Raw genomic sequence first — 17,369 nt, 5'->3', positions numbered from 1 at the left:
TGAGTGGCTGCTGGAGGAGAAGTCTGCCTTGCGGTCAGCAGGGAGGCAGCGGGCCGCAGGGAAAAGCTCTTAACTTCTGTCAAGCACAAATAACCACGCCATTTTTCACCTCCTGATTTTGAACGGAGAAAATCATTCCGGTCCCCAGTCAGATGAACTTTACGCACATGCCATGAGTCAATTCTAGCTCTGACAGAACGGAGCTCACTCTCACCTGCAAATCTGTATTTCTTCACTTTTTCCCCCTACAGTCCAGTCAGTGTTTTGGATTATTAGGCATAATATACCCGTCTTAAACTATAGACTAATTGAGTGCTTTCCTCGGGAACTCTTGCCCAATACATGAGCATGAGGGCAGTGTGGAAACTCTGGCTGTCTTGATTTCATGCTACAGCATGCAGGAAGACTATTTATGAAAATAAATATACATTTCCTGTTACCTCTCATCATTTAAATCCTAGGTTGCAAATTACTGAAACTATTTAACTGCTTGAAATGCGTAATTGTTATCAAGAATCAATGTAGACCTCAATTGTCTTGCAGCTTTTCACGTGTTAGGCAGAACAGATGAGCACCATTAACACACTTTATTCTACACATTTGTTCATTTGGCCCTTAGCATGGAAAAGGAATTCCTCTTTGTAGAAAAATGTAAACACAATGTGTTAGCAACTGGCTGAGAGTGGACACATAATGATTTACTGTGGTCAAACTGCTGCTAGATGGTGCTATTGGGGAGAGTGCGCCTCTGGATTCATCTGTTTGTGTCAAAATCATAAAAGTCAACTATAAGGAGCTTTCCTGGAATTCAATTTTGATATTCCTGTGCTGTATGTGTATATATACGGTATGATATACAGTACTTACCATGTTTGCTGAAATAGCAGCAGTGACTTGCCTCCCAGGTCTCTTCTTGTGAGGCGCCGAGTCTTAAAGTGGGAATGTATAAGAGCGGGGGCCTCGAGTATGTTGCCATACATCACATCGTTTAACACTTTGAACTGTCAGAAATGTGTCACTCTGTCTCTCTCTTGATACCTTCATCTGTCAGCGTGAAATCATAAATACAATCATTTCCCCAATGTTGGCTCTTTATTCTGTCAACTGTTTCAAAATGTGACTGTGCCTCTTCATTTCCGATGCATGAATAAGTGAAAGGCCATTAATATGTCTCTTTCATTACACCCTGGCACTCTGCACTGCATGAGCATGCAAAGAGCCGCGTGTTTTGCCGGGCCGGGGTTCTGATGTCCGATTTGTAAGCAACAAAGATATGTCACCATGCCCGCATGACATGAAAAAAGTGTCATATCCGAGAATTTGTATTTTGTTCCTGCTGTTTCTCTAGACAACCAGTCCAAGGAGGCGAGTGTGGTTTTCCTCGTGATCTATGCGCTTTAAATTAGGAGCAACATATTTCTGCACTCATCGGAATGAATTACTCTTTTTGTAAACACAGCTGAACTTATCTTTTCACAAGAAAATTAATACGTTATTAAAAATGCATGCCGCGTAACCTTCTGTACTCTGCCTGATTGTGAATTTAAATAAAAGCAAACATGAACCCAAAATGAACTGAACAAACATTATGAATACGGCGCTTGTAGCCAAACTGGTCAAACGCATTTTTCTCCTTTGACAAACAATTTTTTCTCCTTCTCTCTCGTCTGTCGCCGGCCACTCCCAAGGCATGATTGGAGGGGGGAAACTCATCAGTCTCCTTGGCTGTTGTCTGATAAACTTTTTATTTGAAGGGTGTCCTGTCTGGTGTCTCTGGTGTCTTCCTCCAGTGCACTCCTGATTTGAAATATAGCCTTACATAATGAGGGAGAAAAATAGAGCGGTGTTGCACCCCTGAGCCGGTGTCAGCTTAATCAATCATTTTTAAACACAGGCAGGCATGCTTACTCTACTCGCTTCACATCCGCCACATCCTTCCCCTGCTTAACAATGTGACAGCGGCATAATTCATTTTAACTCAAAAATTAAACAGGCGGCATTCACCTCGTCCTTGCATCCTTTCGGTTCCGACGCAGGTTGCCGTGAATGTATGTTTATGTTGCTTTTGTTAACATTAATGTTGCGCCTATAAACTTCTGGTGCAAAATAAATTATTTCTCATCCTTATACGAGGAGTTTATGTGTGTATCGCACATTTGATGTATTTCAACACTTTTCATAGCGTTATCCTGTTTTGTATCAAAGGTATAAAGGTATAAAGGTATAAAAATGGTCTAAAAGTCTTAGTGCGCTTTCGTTTTCTCCCCCAAGTTCAAGTTTCTCGGCTCCGATGCTGAACATGCATCAGGCGTGGAATGTGAGAGTTGGGTTCACACGGTCAAATTGCAGCGGGTCAGAAGGTCGGGGAAATTTTGGAGGAGCTAACGCTGAGCAGAAGGAATGGAACTTGGCCTCTTCGCTTGGCAGTGAGAGATTCCTTCTGGCTTTTTGTCAAACAGTCGGCCCTCAGCGCCGCGCAGCTCTCAAAGTTATATCATACTCTCGTTGGTGAGTTACATGTGAGGAGCGCTGCAAACAGATCCCCCCCCACCCAGCCGCCTCCACACCTGCACACGGTCAGGGAATTTGAAACGCGTTGCCTTAAATTACTAGACGGCAGCATTGTTAAACCATTGTGCTTCACTACCGCCGTGTTTGACACCATTTGCCTTCATGTGAATTATGTCACATGACTAATGGCGTGTTTATCCAGCTTGAAAACAAACAAATGAATGAAAGGTAAACACCAATGACAAAAGCTGCACAACAATCCCACACCAAGCACAAGGTGTTCACAGATGAGACATAAAGACAAGACTCTGCTAAAAGCATGTTTCTTTCATTCCCACCAAATGCATGTTGCATGTTGTCGATACCACAGCTGTTGTTTGTGTGTATTGGTTTAGTTCATGACAGAACCCTAACATTTGTCATTCTTATGCATATCTTTATTTATAACATTAGCAGAATGGTAATACGGAATAAATGTTGTAAATCATATGAGGTGCAGGCATGAACTTTGGTAAATTGACTTGCATTTATAGTCCCAGAGCATTTCTAGTGGCCTTCATTATTACAAGTTTATATTCAGCCATTCAGACTGTGTTTCATACCATGGTAAAGCCACTGGGGTTCAGTATCCAGCCCCAGGACTGTTCCACATGAGGACGAGTGGACGACCTATTTAACAGACATATTTAATGTAATCATCAAGTAGATAAACTATGCTTATGTATTTATTTTTACAGATATACAGTGTTTAAATACACATTCCTGCTATGATTTGATCAGTTCATACGTCTATCAGCAGTCTGGCTCTGCACTGAGAGGGCAGGGCCATGTCAAAGTCCACGTGCACCGCTTTAAAGGGGCGGGGTTCCCCCTCCGGTTCGCCCGCTGATGATCACATGCAGGAAGCATGGCGGGGGTAATTGCTGCGCAACAAGCGCTGCGTGGATACCGGTTGGCAGAGTGACGTCGGACGTTCCTAAAGCGCGTAATCTAACTTTTTGTTTGTATTTTTTTTATCGGAGCAGATGAGGAGACACTCGGGTTATTGTGTGCGTGAAGTCCTTTCATCAGCTCCAACAGGCAACTCTAATCCAGCCCGCTCCTCCCGCAGGACGGTGGGGATGATGATGATGATGATGATGATGGTGATGATGATGATGAAAATAATGAAGAGCGCTCCAGCTGGCCTTGTTTGATTCTCAGACACAAACGTTGTTTTATGGTGGGGCAGAGCTGCAGCCTGCTGCTGCAGACAGGAGTGGCATCCACACTGCATGACTTATCACAAAACAATGTCTGCACCTCTGCAGCTCCACACTGTGAACTACAAACACTACGTTGTGCATTATGAACGCAAAACGATGATAACGTGGATGATTTGCAGATGTGATTAAAGCAAAAATAATCCCAAGAGTTGCAGTTTTTAAAAAAAAATAGTGCATCATAGTGTTTATTTTCAGTTTAATTGCCTTTTTTAATTGCCTAGATCATGAGATGATGCACATTTTGGGGCCAGTTTTGAGCTACAAATTCAACAGCAGTGCATAAGTAGTCCACCAAGCAGCCATGTATCACAATTTTCTCAATTTAATAAGTAATATAATACACAGATGTATAAAACTGCTGAGCAAGGTGATGCAGGAGTCTAATAAAAACATTGCCATTCCCACGTCAAAGTGCGCAGGGTCGATCAGCATGGATTACTTTCAGGCCTACATCTATTCTTCGGCTATTGACAACCTCTCCCTTCCCAGTGTGCACGACTGGTGCACTCACTAGCGCTGCTAGTGGACAATCAAACCTACACACCCACCTCCAGACACACTCGCATTTCTCATTTCTTACTTCTAGTCTAAATTAGATAGCAAGACGCAGTGTCGGAGCTCGCACATCGCATAGAATTAGTTTGAAGCACCAGCGGCAGTAAAGCAGCAAATCTGAAATTCAACATGGAGTCCCCCCCAGATCCAGCGAGCGACCCGGGCAACAGCGCCTCGGAGCCGGCTACCCCGGTCAGGGAAACCCCGGTAAACCTGGAGACGCTCCGGAAAGCAGACCATCCAGCCCCGGTTCGAAGGCAGACCTGTTCAAGCACCAACAGAGGTAAGGCGAACGTGGTTCGCTTTTTTTTTTTTTTTTTTTTTTTTCTACTGTGAGAGAAAACGAGAACCGATCGCGGATTTTTTTTTTTTTAAATCAAACTTCCAAATGAATAAAATCGCCTCCACATAAATAACTGCACACTGTCTAAATGCACGCAACCGCAGGGACACGGCTTCTTTTTTTTTTTATTTAGCACCACCGCGGCTTTCCCCCCTTTGCCTTGTAATTAGTACCTCGGTGTATGTTGCTGGTTTTTCGGGCTCCACTGACAGCTCAAATCATAGGGGGGGTGAGACGGTCACAGATGTCACATTTGCTCTGACTGCAAGATAAATCAATTACCCAGCAACTTAGGATTTGACCGACAGAAGCGTCCCTTCGCTTCAAAAAGGGCCAACCCGTCCGCTCAAAAGCGATATTGTCAAAGTGTCAAAAGTGAACTTTTGGAAACTGTGGGCCAGTTTATCGATCGGTCCCCCCCTCCCCCTTTTTTTTTTGTAGGGACGTGTCCTCCACCATTCCCGGCAGGGCGCACCGCGCCGTCTGCCTGCCTTTTCCACCTCTCCGCCGAACAGATTTTTCGGCTATTCCTGCGTGCAGAGAGACGCCCCGGCAGCTGGAATTTGTTTAGCGCCTGCTCTCCGACACTGTTGCGAGCATAAAAGGGCGCTGCACGCCCTTAAAGCGGCTGCACGTCCGCGAGATCACACGGCGATCACTAAACGGGGCCTATATTGTCAATTAGCCCCCGTCACAAGTGTGTCTGCGTTGCTGCTGAAGGGGTTAGTTGGTGTATTTTTTATTTTTTTTGTACATGATTTCTCCACCACGTCCCGTCCATGTTGTACAGTACAGACAGTATTTAACCACACCCCCCTCTCCGGCTGTCTCTCCGGCGCAGGCGAGCTCATCCAAGTTCAAAGAAATACTCATTTCTCTGCTCTTTCTTGACACGAGCACAGTTGGTGCGCGTGTGCACGACGTGCACGTGACAATTAATTCATTGCACGGTGTTTTTGCGTGTGTGTGTGTGTGTGCGAGCGCGCGCTCCTCCAGCGCGCAGGGGTATATTTAGAGTGTGATATGGCGAACGTGGAATGTAAGCTGGTTATGTAACAGGTTTAGCCATAAACAGAGGCGCGCGACTGAGAGCAGAAAAATCATCATCGCCATCATCGCAGATCTTTTCACTTTACTGGCTAGGAGAGTTCTCCCACTCCCCGTGATTGTTTAATTAAAGAAACAAAAACACAGCGTGCTCCGGCGGGGATTTCTACACCACTGAAGGGAAACTGTGGGACTTTGTGGGCTGGCTCAGCCGGGAGCCCTTATGTAATAGCGGGGCAAAGACAGGTAGTTTTGGGAGGCTTCGTGGATTGATTTTTTTCTTTCTCACAAGTCTGACTTTGAGACACTCCTAACCTGCTGACCCATATTCACCCCGCCCCTTTATGCACAGGATTAAAGTGCGTCTGGGAAAGAGAAAGACAGGAAAAAGAACGCCTTCGTCTGTTATGTAATGCTGAATGGGTGAAAAAAAAAAACACACACACACAACACATGTTCAGTGGTTTAACCTCTGCAGCTTCAGAGGAGTTTCCCTGCACTGGAACTTTATTCTGACCTTTGTGTAAAAAGGAATAAGAATGATTGTTGGAGAGCCTCAGAGAAAAGTTTAGATAACTTAGTTTGAAACTTGAAATTTATTAGTCATCTGCACCTTTTTTTTCTAAAAAGAAAAGAAAAATAAGTGCTGGTAACAACCAATTAATTTTTAATCGTATCCAGCAGGATCATGAAGTCACCATAGTGTAATAGTCTCCTCCGCATGTTTACAAGGCATCATAACATTGCAACAGTTGGCTCGCATTTGTTTTAAAACATTCTTCATGGGGCTCTCAAAGCGGGTCATTTATGAATGTGATCACGTAGAAATGTAGATCACGCAGGAGAGCAGAAGACAAGTTTGCTTTCATCCAGAAATGAGGACTTAATTGCTTTATTTAATAAGTGTTCTATGAAAGACGTAACCGCGTTTGGTTTATTGCGTCGGCACAGTTCAGCTCGGTGCAGGTTTGCTCAAAGAATAAAACAATAAAAAAAAATATATATATTTTATGGCTCACGGTAGTAACATGGTCCTTGAAGACATTTTTTTAGGATTACAGCTCAGGCATTTCAGGCCGGCCACGGAAAGCGACATCAGAAAGGCTGCAGACACTTTGCTTCAGCGCAGTTTTCCCTCTCTTTTACGGCAGCTGTATTAGACTTTCTGAGGATGCACATTTCTTATCCTGCATGCAGAGCATTTACTGTTTTAACCCTGAGTACTAATACCTTTTTAAGTACAAAGGGCTTACTTCAGCAGAAGCGCCGCTGTAAGACTTGAGTGGGTCAGAGAACAGGCCTTGGAGGGCTGTGGATATCATTACTGGCAAAAAAAATAAAAAGAAAGGGTGTTTTTTTTTCATATCGCAGGATCCCTTGGTTCGCAAATTTGGAAACAATCAATATTAATGGCTTGGTTATGTAAAGTCATGGTCTGCAGAGGCTTGAAACCTCACTATTACATGGGGAAGCTCTGAAGCCACATGATCTGATAAGACCTCCGCTGTCCTCTGTTAACATGAGTCTGTTTGAAAGAGTGTGTGTACAGTCCATGTGCGTCTTGTAGTACTATAGCATACTGACTGTGTTCTTGTGCTGCACAAATGCTTGATATTGTCCTTTACAACGACGATGAGTCAGCTGGCTACTGAGAAAAGACTGCGTTTAACATCGTGTGTTGTCATTAGGTGAAGTGCAAGTTTCTTACAGTGTAAAATATTGCAGCACGTCCTGCACATCAGCTCTCCTCAGTGTCATATCTATGAATCTCTTTGATCTTTTCATACTAAATACTAGTTTGTAACCTTTTTATGACTCTCTCCTTAATTTATAAATATAAAAAAAAGAAAAATGTTATCCTGTTTCATTTTGGGAAGCAGTTTTAACTTGACGCTGCAGTTTTTTCCGCATCCGAACATAAAAAGACGGAGGATAAAAACATTAGCTCTTCTCTTAATGAACCGGACTGTCATCCAGCCAGTTTTATTTTGGGGCGGTGAAATGAGAGCTCCCGGCTAGAGTGGCAGCGTTTATTCAGTTGTTGTTGACACAAGACGGATGAGGTGCAGGGGCGCGGAGGCTTTAACAAAAAAAAAAAAAGGTTTTTGACACCAAATCTCAGAAGGCCGGGAGTTGGCAACGGGTCTGGCGTGCCACTCGAGTGGACGGCAACATTATTGAGGGTGTGGCGTTCTCAAATTCAATGAATTATGGGCCCTCTGCCCGCTGGAGAGCATGAAGATACAGGTACAGGCTTAGAGCTGAGCCTTCAGCTCGGAGCCGGGAGAGGAACTCCATTAGGTGTCTCTTTCTTTCTGGCTGCCTGCCTGTAACATAATATTGAGTTACAGTCCCCCTGCGTTTTCAATTCTTAAATGTGGGTGAGGCGATAATATTAAGAACTCTTTTATTGGTGCCTGTCAGACAGTTAACGGTGTTAAATGTTAATAATCAGCTTATTTGAAGTCAAAGCTCCGCATTTGATCTATTCGCACGAGGTTCCCTTCAGACTGACGGTATAAAACAGTTTAACTGGGAAAAGATAAACAGTATTTCCTCAACGCTGAGCGGCTACATCGGCGGTGGCATCTCCGCTCAGTTTAGATTTGGCACGACAACGATTTTGAAAAAAAAGCTCTCCTGTTTTTATGAGCCTCAAAGGTCAAATTACGTCTGAGCGGTGGCACGCTTGTCTAAAGAGGATGTAGCTGCGAATGTCAACACAACATTGGGATTAGCAGTTAAATACGCATACGACTGAGATTTAGTCCTTCCAGGTGCGAGGCTCTATATTTCTCGCTGTCAGATCCAAATAAAAAGTAACAGAATGTGTCACATGACGGAATATTGTTTTAGCTCAAATTGTCCTACATGTAAATTGCTCATTACTTTTTAAGTTCCATAAAATGTTACCTTGATTGTTTTGCTTTCCTTGTTCTATATGCCACAAATATGGTTACCCTGGTTTTAGATATAATCGTATCATGAATTAATTATTTCACTACTAAATTTCGACATTTTTTTTGCTGCTCTATTGGTTGTACTGTATTTAACACACCGACGTCTAATAAAACACTATCTTTGGTGTTAATGTTTACCTTTGTAATGATGCTAACTAGCATTAGCTAGAGTCACAGAGAGTGTTTGTTTCCATTTCCTGTCTTAGTGGTGATATAAATGGATTTGCGCCATTTATATCACACACACAAATGTATTTTTATGGGACCTTTTTACACTATTACAGTACTATTATACACCGATAGCCAGAATACAAAGCTGCATTGCAACTTTTTGCCTTTTGTTGATTGTATTGCTGCTGATTTTATGGGACTTTTTTGTAATTATTATTTAACCATTTAATCTTCTATCATATGAAGGAATTATAACAACCGGTGTTAATAGTGGAACCTTTTTTGCCATGAGGTATGAGGTGAGGATACTTGCACGAAAGGACTCCTATGGATTTTATTGTAACTACTTTATGGATGCATCGTTATCGGTCCTTCCCGGCCAATGAATGTGTCTGCACTGACAGGACGTTGCTAGCTGCTAGCAGGCATACCGCTGCCTGACATTTGACCCCTTATTCTCTCTCTATGGAGCCTAAAACATCTGGGTGAAAAGCTTCAAGGTTCTCCATGCTGAAATCTATAAGCAATATATATGAAAGTCCCATCATCTCTTTTGCAGCACCTGCAGAAAAGTGACCAAAGTTATTTGAGTCCATGTGCTTTTAATCAGCACGACATGCACTGGTTGTACTAGTTGTTAATTGCAGGTGGCATAATACAAAGCAGTTCATTACACAGCTCAGGTGTACACGGAACGGTGTGCACGTTTTGGTAACCTGTGAGTCAGTTTTACTGGGTGTGTACTGAAGGCAGAGAAAAGTTTATGAATGTCAAACTTTCTGGAGACCAAATCTGAAAGTTTTATTCTCGTTTGCGCGGTTTATTTTGGAGTTTGATTCACCAGTGGCTTAAACTGGGGCTGGCGAGGAAGTCTCCACTGGTGACAGACACCAGATTTGATGCGAATCCTCCAGTGATGAACGACAGCTCAGATCTCTGGCCCATTTACAGAAGTTTGTATCTTAGATAGAAAAGTCTGAATAGTAATGACCGGAAATACTCCAGATGCATTATTGGAGGGCGTTAAAGGAATCTAAATTTAATGTGGTACACTGTGACCTAAGTGCTGGTGCTGCTTGGCTCCGTGCTGCTCTGCGCCTCTCTGATATGAAACGGGCCCCTTTAGAAGAGGCCTGGAGGGAAAGAGGTGCCGAGAGGGCTCTAGAGGATCACTCGGAGGAATTCTTACGTCGCATCTGGGGCCAAGCCTTTCACATCCCGACCAGTGTAGAGGGTGCAAAGCTCCCGAGCGGGCAGGTAAGCCCCTCACACTGGAAACCCCAGCACTCAGGAACTTTGACCGACAGCATCTCTGAAATCATTCTTGTGTCTTTGAACACAGCTTCGTGTCAACATAAAGTTAGGTGGCTATACATATGTAGAATATACGTATATATTCTCCGTTTTTTGCCTTTACCGCTTCATGCAGTCTGCAGAGCGTTGACATGTGTTGAACACTTGAGAGAGAAAAATCTCCCGGCCACGGAGCTTCTCCCAGACGCTCTGTGTGCATGCGCCCGCTTTAAAACAGGAAGAGGTGAGGTTGTAAAATGTAAAGTATGTTGGTCAAACAGCACACCTCAGAAGCCTCTTAACCGTTATTTATCCTGCTTTTCCGGAGGCTAAACGGTGCTCACGGCAGCTCCAGTTGGAGGACTGTTGAGTGGTGGACTGTACGACATCGGGCTGAGATGGAAATGGAAATGTGTGTTGCAAATTGGTGCCGACGAGATGAAGAACTGTAACAAAGGCTGCAGCACAAGAATCCATGTTCTCTTTTCTTTCTTTTCCGTGGTGATAATAATGTCTGCACATGTATTCTTAGGATTATATTAAATATAACTATGTCGTCTATACTTAAAAAACATGGTCTCCAGATTTTCTGAAAGTCTCTCTGAAGCTCTTGTTTCAGACAAATCAGTCTGGCATCATTAGTCTCTGCATCATTATTTCACCACATGTGAAGTTTTTGTTTTTCATTTGCACAAATCCATCTTAATGTTGAACAAATATTATTAATAATATAGTCGCAGGAGCAAAACATTTTTTTTTCTCCCCTTGTGCCTATACTTTGATTTTTTCCCTTTGGTCCTCTCACATGGGATAAGGTAATAAACCCGAGGAGACGAAAGCATACATCGTTACACCGGCACCGCTGCAGTGTTGCTCAACAAAGTTTATTTGTCACCTGAAATAAACAAAAAACTTTTGGAGTGGAGGGAGATAAAACCGACTTGAAAATCAGTGTCATTTCTGTTGGCTTGATTATTTATATTGGAATAACAAGCGCGACTTAATCTCATAAATAAAAAAGGGAGAGATACGGATCCGTCCCCTCCAGGTACTGCCGCCACTTAATCGAATTAGCTCCACTCTCAGGCTTGACGGGCTCTTCAAACACCCCTGGTGACTTCTGAGTGCCGATTACAATCAGCTACTATTTTCAGCCTTTGATTAAAATCTGGTGAGGTTGGACAGATTTCTTCTTTTTTTTTTTTGAGTGCAGAACCAACTAATTATTAACATTGCAGCCCAACTCTTTTTTTTTTTTAAGACAGTTGCAGGGGGCCAACGGGGTGGAGTACTTAAACAATATCAATCACATTGAAATAATCAGCTTGAAACATCCAACAGAATTCTGTGTTGTCCAAATATTATATTTTGATACGTTTGTGACCTTTAAAAAAAAAATCTGAGTCCATAGTGTAACTTCAAAACACTATAATCTCTTTGAGATAATCCAGTTCACCACACAGAGCGGCTTGTCACAATACAGATGTTCTCATCTGGCAGACGACAACAATGCTCACATTTTTCTTTCTTTTTTACTCGTGAAATAATAGGCGATGATCATGATTGTTCGTGCCTCACACAGTATGTCATCGAATCACTGTAATGTGCCTGTCAAACACAATTCTGCTCTTTTGTCACTTTCTAAAAGCAGCTTTTGAATATGAATAAGTCGCTAATGAATATTTGGTTCTTGCATGTCTTTGGATTGATTGCTTTAGGAGGCGTACTAAGACAGAGTGTGGCACGGTGGGGCTCAATCAATGCAGCGACGCTGCTGCTGCTTTTCCTGACAGTGATTGAAAGACGGAGTCACTGTTCACCATGTATGGTACACAGATCCTGCTCTTACTCCCTGACAAATATCAGCTGTCTGATCAATCAATATTTGCAGCTTTATTTTACTAATGCAGTACTTAAGAGGCAATAATTAACGCCATGCTGGGTTGTTAAAAGCCTATTTTTATGTGACAGACAGAAATAGACATACAGAAATAGGAAGATGAAGCCCTTTGGTTGATGTTGGTAGTGGCACGTCATGCAGACGTTCCTTATACGCTGTGAACTTAGGAACAACTTGGCACATTCCAATTCCTGTTGCTTTCAAATGTTATTGTACAAAACTGGAGTTATTTTTGACTTGGAACTTTTTTTTGTTGTTTTTTCATGACGAATGCTAAAAGTATTTGGATTATAGCGAAGTTAGATGAGTAATATACGACATTCAGAGCATTAATATGGCAGCCAACACCTATTTGTTTGTAAAGGTATAGTGGCGTAATATCTACCTGAGCAGAGAATTATGTAATTCTTCCCTCTGTGTGTGTAGTTATCCAAGCTTCTCCTTGCTTTGTTACATAGCTGGGCTGGCCATGCATGTTAGTGCATGTTAGTGCATGCTAGTGCATGTTAGTGTTACCAGAGGTTGGGACTCACACATGCACTGTTAGCTTTGTTAGCATGTTTGCCATAGTTTCTACTTGTACTGAGCCGCTGCAGGCTTGGCCATGTTGAGAGCCATTGGGAATCAATCAAAATGCTCCCATCTCTATCTTGCACCTTTAAGTTCAGTAATTTGGTGAAGTGGCAGGTCAATAAGAGTTCAAGTGTTTTTTTTCCAAATTCAGAAATACCTGAATTTCTGTTTCACACAAAACCTCGATCAACTTATTTTCTCTTAATAAACCATTTTCATTCAGCCTTTGTTGAGGCTCGCGTAGTTGAAATATAGTATGTAACAGTTTAACTGAGGGGAATATTCATTCGATGTCATCTTGTGTTAAACAAGTGTGGCTTGTGATGCTCATTAATTTCTGCTTGCTCCACTTGCGGTGTTTGGGCTCCCTTTGCTGGCTCGGTGCCACAACGTCTTCTGAAAGAGCCACTTCATCTCTGTCAGGGGCAGGTGGAAATTTGCTGCACACTTCTAATTGGACAAAGTGCCTTTCAAACTCTGAGCCATCATACACAGATCAGATTATCATAGGGACCAGGTGTCAACAGAGGTTCTTCACCTCCCTCTTCTCCTCCTGCTCTCTTGTGCATCTTTTGGTCAACTTTCATATTCTCCATGCGCCGCTTGGCTTTTTCAACTTCCTGCCGCCGAGTGGCCCGCTGCATTACAGGCCTCGTCTTACAGATGAATTACAAGAAAGTGCACTTGTTTTTTTGGCTTTGGAGCTTTTTTCTTGTGTTTGCAGATCAAATCGTTTTCAAGAGATTTAACAGATGATTAAAATCAAAGGTGCCTTCAAGTTTAAAGCAGTCGTTGGTCATCTTTTGTCCATATAGAAACAGCCAGAAGGAGAATGTGAGGCTGCAGGTGAGCTCACGATGGGCTTTAGGGTCTGCTTATAAAAGTAATAGGTAAAATCAATTCACATAACAGGTAACTGGTTTGAAGATCATGTTATTTTGTCTGTTTGAGTTGGTTAAATGCATAACTGCTAAATTTGGAATGAGCCAGGGAAGTGAAGCATACTAGTGATTGATGTAAGTATAGTTAGGTTAGTCTAGATGTGAGAAGATGATACAGATTTAGTAAAGCTTTTTTTTCTTTAAAATGTTCCGGGCCAGATATGATTCTAAAACTTCATATGAGTCACTGGCCTTCAAGGGTGTATTACAGCTGCGTGTTGTCAGTGCAGCAGTAGGAAAACAATCTTTCATTTTTCTGTGGATGTGAAATCTCTTAGCCCATAAATGGAAAATAAGATACAATTCAACCTTCATACAACTGAAGGTTGAAATCTTATTTTACAAAAGCTGTTATTTGAATGAAAAGAACTTTGCACCTGCGTTGTTGCCGTTGATACTACAGGAGTTGACAAATAAAGCGGTAGGGCAGCGCTGTCTCCTTTTATCACAGCATCATTTCATAGTAGAAACCGGTTGCATGTAATGATAAATACACCATCACTTCTCTTTCCACACATCAGGCAAACTTGGCAACATATTTGGCATACTTGATTGCTTATCTTGTCCGCACGTCGTCCGCGCAGATGTATTACCCTGCGCTGATTTGATTCTGGGCAAAGGGAAGTGGACAGGAGAGATTGATGGCGGTGTCCCCAGTCAGACAGATAACACCTGATTCTGCCTGCAGGGGGTTGGTCTAGCACACTCCTCCCCTGCGCCTCAGATGCGTCGGAGGCTGTGCTGAGGAGGTGAACCGTTCCTTCACTCAATGCAAATTCGGGGGGCCACATTCGGAGATGATCCCAGGACGATTGAGCCAGTGTGGCCCCGAGCACTCTGCACCACATGATCCATGCATCAGCCACACCTGGGAGAAACCCACACAGGCATGGGGGTCATTTGTTTAACACAGGTGCATCGTGTATCCCAACGCGCTCAAACGAGCGCACGCACACACACACACACACACACACACACACACACACAAATAGCCGCACGCTTGAACGCACGCTCAGAGATAGACGTATGCCTGAGTGCATGCACACACACACATACTCACACACACTACACACAACTACACAAGTGTTAATGAAATGCCGTCTGTCCGTGGTTGTATATTGGAAAAATGCCGGAAGTCCAGCACCTTTATTTCTGACCCCTTGTTTCTGTCAGTTTTTGAAAGCCTGGATGAAATATCACTCGTGAATTTACTGTGATATTATATTACTTTTAAAAAGGTGTACTTTAGGAAACATTGTTTAAATACGTGTGATGAGGTATGTAAGACAGTTGCAGTTTTTTTGATTAATTATGAATATACTGCATCAGTATTAATTATCAATACATACAGTACATGTCATACTGGATTCATATTCAAACTGATGTAAGAACACCAGCGATTAATAGACAGAATTTAAATCAACAATTTGATAATAGATTAATTATCAAAATATTTTTTTCCACAAAAGCAGCAATTGGTTGCACCTCCCTGCTCTGACTACACCGTATGGATACACACTTAAAACTATTCTGATCTTTGCACTTTAAAAGCTCCTTTGATGCTATAACATCATTTGTTAGAATTCGCCCACCGTCAGTAACATCTGAGCGCCTTGTGATCCCTGCGAATCAAAGTGGGCCGCAACAGTGTAGCGAAACACATTTTTCTTTAAAAAAAAAACCCAATAACAAGGTGTGCAGCATAGGTTCTCGGTGTGTGAAGCAGATGGTGAAAGGACTCGCGTATAATAGATCTTAATATTAACTGCAGCGCATGCTGAGCGTGTTGGTGGACGGCACACAGCAGAGTAAAAGAGAAGCGGTGACCTTCTGTCCCATCATTTACCCTCTCGTGGCCCCCCATACCGCTCTCAAATTACTTTGTTTTAGCCAATTAAAGCAGCCGGCGGAGCATCAAGCGGGCTTCCGTTTCTCGCTCACCTGGACCCATGTGACATTATCGCTCTGTCATCGGGAGAGACGGCGTACGTGGGGATCTCCGCCGTGGCACCGTGCCACCTTAGACCCCACTGTGGCTGCCCAGATTAATGCAACGATTCTCCCGCCGGCTTCCGAGAATCTCTGTCGACTCTCTCTCCGCGGGAACCAACCGATGATTGCTTTGGTTGCAACACGCTCCGAAGCACACAATAAATACACATCTAGTCATATTTCCTGTATTACCTCTGGTCCACAAAACGATCCGTTTCTAAACGTGCACAGGAATCTGTTGTCCTTAAGTTGTTTTGCCGCTGATCAAGATACCATATGCTGAGAAATGATTCTCCATCCAAATCCTGTAATGGCTCAATAATGGACAGGAAGACGGCAGACACAACAATACCATGGCACGGGATGAATGGAGGACCAGAGTGTGTGGTGTTTAACAGCCATACGAGCACAGATTATATGCTTGAAAGGGCTGAATTGAGTGCCAGCAGTGACAGTTGGGCTGGGAATTGAGCGCGGCGCGGACGTGCGCCTCCGACTCCGCTCGAGAAACACCACTGGGTCCGGGGCTCATCTCCGCGGCCCCTCCGCCTTCCTCCTCCTGTAGAGGCATCGCGGGCCCCACCGTTTGCTCCGCCTCACCAGGGGAATGGACGGGCCCCTGTCTCCCCCCCCCTGCTTGATGAGCACTCACTAATGGCTGCTCCTTTGAAAGCTTGACGGGCCCGTTTGAGGAGGAGTGTCTTTTTACTTCCCTCCAGCTTGCCTTGGCCGCGCATTCGTCAGGCTGCCCGGCTTTGCTGTCCTGCCCACATGATGGTGCGCCAAGGGGCTGGAACGTCTGTCATTTGTTTTACTTTCAAATAAAAGTTGATGATTTACCAATAAAAAAGTAAAAATAGTCTTTTGATGATGCCTGGAGGCATATGGATAAAGTGTTGCAATAGCGACATTTTCAGTGCTGTGTCAGGCTGGAAATAACAAACGACTAAAGAGATTTGTCTTTTTGCTTTTTTTTTTTTTGTACCTCCTCTGATAAAGAATAGTGTAGACATAGGAAGATGCAGTATGGTTGAGGACTCACTGAAGGCTTCGTTATTTTCATGTAAACAAGCCGATTCTGTATCGGTTCATGCGACGACTTGCCAACATTGCACCATGATGTCATGTGAGGAAGCAGAAAACGGTTCAATCCCCCGGCCTTCGTGTTTTATTAAAGAAATCGGTATTTTTACTGTTCTGGCTGCACGAGAAAGGACTCCAGCAGCAGTGTTGAGGAGATGTATTGTTAACACAACTAAGAACTGGGAGGTCTGCAATAACAAAATAAACAGCTGTGTTTGAAATTGGGCCCCTTGGCAGTTTGCATACTTTTATAACAGGCTGTTAATCCTCTATAGTTCACAAACCCAGCAAGACGACAAGAGCGTCTATAAGAAAGGAGGAAAACCAACTTGGCTGGTGCTTCTTAGAAAAGACATCGACACTATAGATGATGGATTTATTGATGTAGATCAATAATGCTGCCGGTTATGTGGTTTGCCTAACATCTGGTCCCGTTGATCACTGTCCTGTCTTCACCCCAGAGAGAGCCCTTGTTCCCGCTGCCCTCCTCTCCACCGGCGTACCGGTCTTTAGCTCCCGGAGACTCCATTCGGAAATTGGAGTCGTCCTTGGAAATCTCCTCTCTCTCTCTCTCTCTCTCTCTCTACAACTTCTCCCTCTATTTCCGCTCTCCTTTTTTCGCACTCTTTTTTGCCCCACTTGAAGCTAGTGAAGGTCAGGATGGCGAATTTGATGTAAGAGCTGACATGCTTCCGTGGAGCACCTTGTCAACCCAAAACAATAGGTTTGCTGGAG

General features: G+C 43.4%; 1 protein-coding gene across 1 annotated transcript in view; it reads left to right on the top strand.

Annotated features, from left to right (window-relative positions):
• Positions 1-4,227: 4,227 nt before the first annotated feature.
• Positions 4,228-17,369, top strand: part of roraa (RAR-related orphan receptor A, paralog a) — a 169,676-nt gene continuing 156,534 nt past the window's right edge. Inside the window, exon 1 of the mRNA XM_084017708.1 lies at positions 4,228-4,614. Within this exon, the coding sequence (XP_083873834.1) occupies positions 4,461-4,614 (154 nt within the window). The 5' untranslated portion in view covers positions 4,228-4,460. The remainder of the gene's footprint in view (positions 4,615-17,369) is intronic.

The sequence above is a fragment of the Eutrigla gurnardus genome (genome assembly GCF_963514095.1).
Source record: "Eutrigla gurnardus genome assembly, chromosome: 9".
NCBI classification, from domain to species: Eukaryota; Metazoa; Chordata; class Actinopteri; order Perciformes; family Triglidae; genus Eutrigla; species Eutrigla gurnardus.
This window is presented reverse-complemented; position numbering and strand designations above follow the sequence as displayed.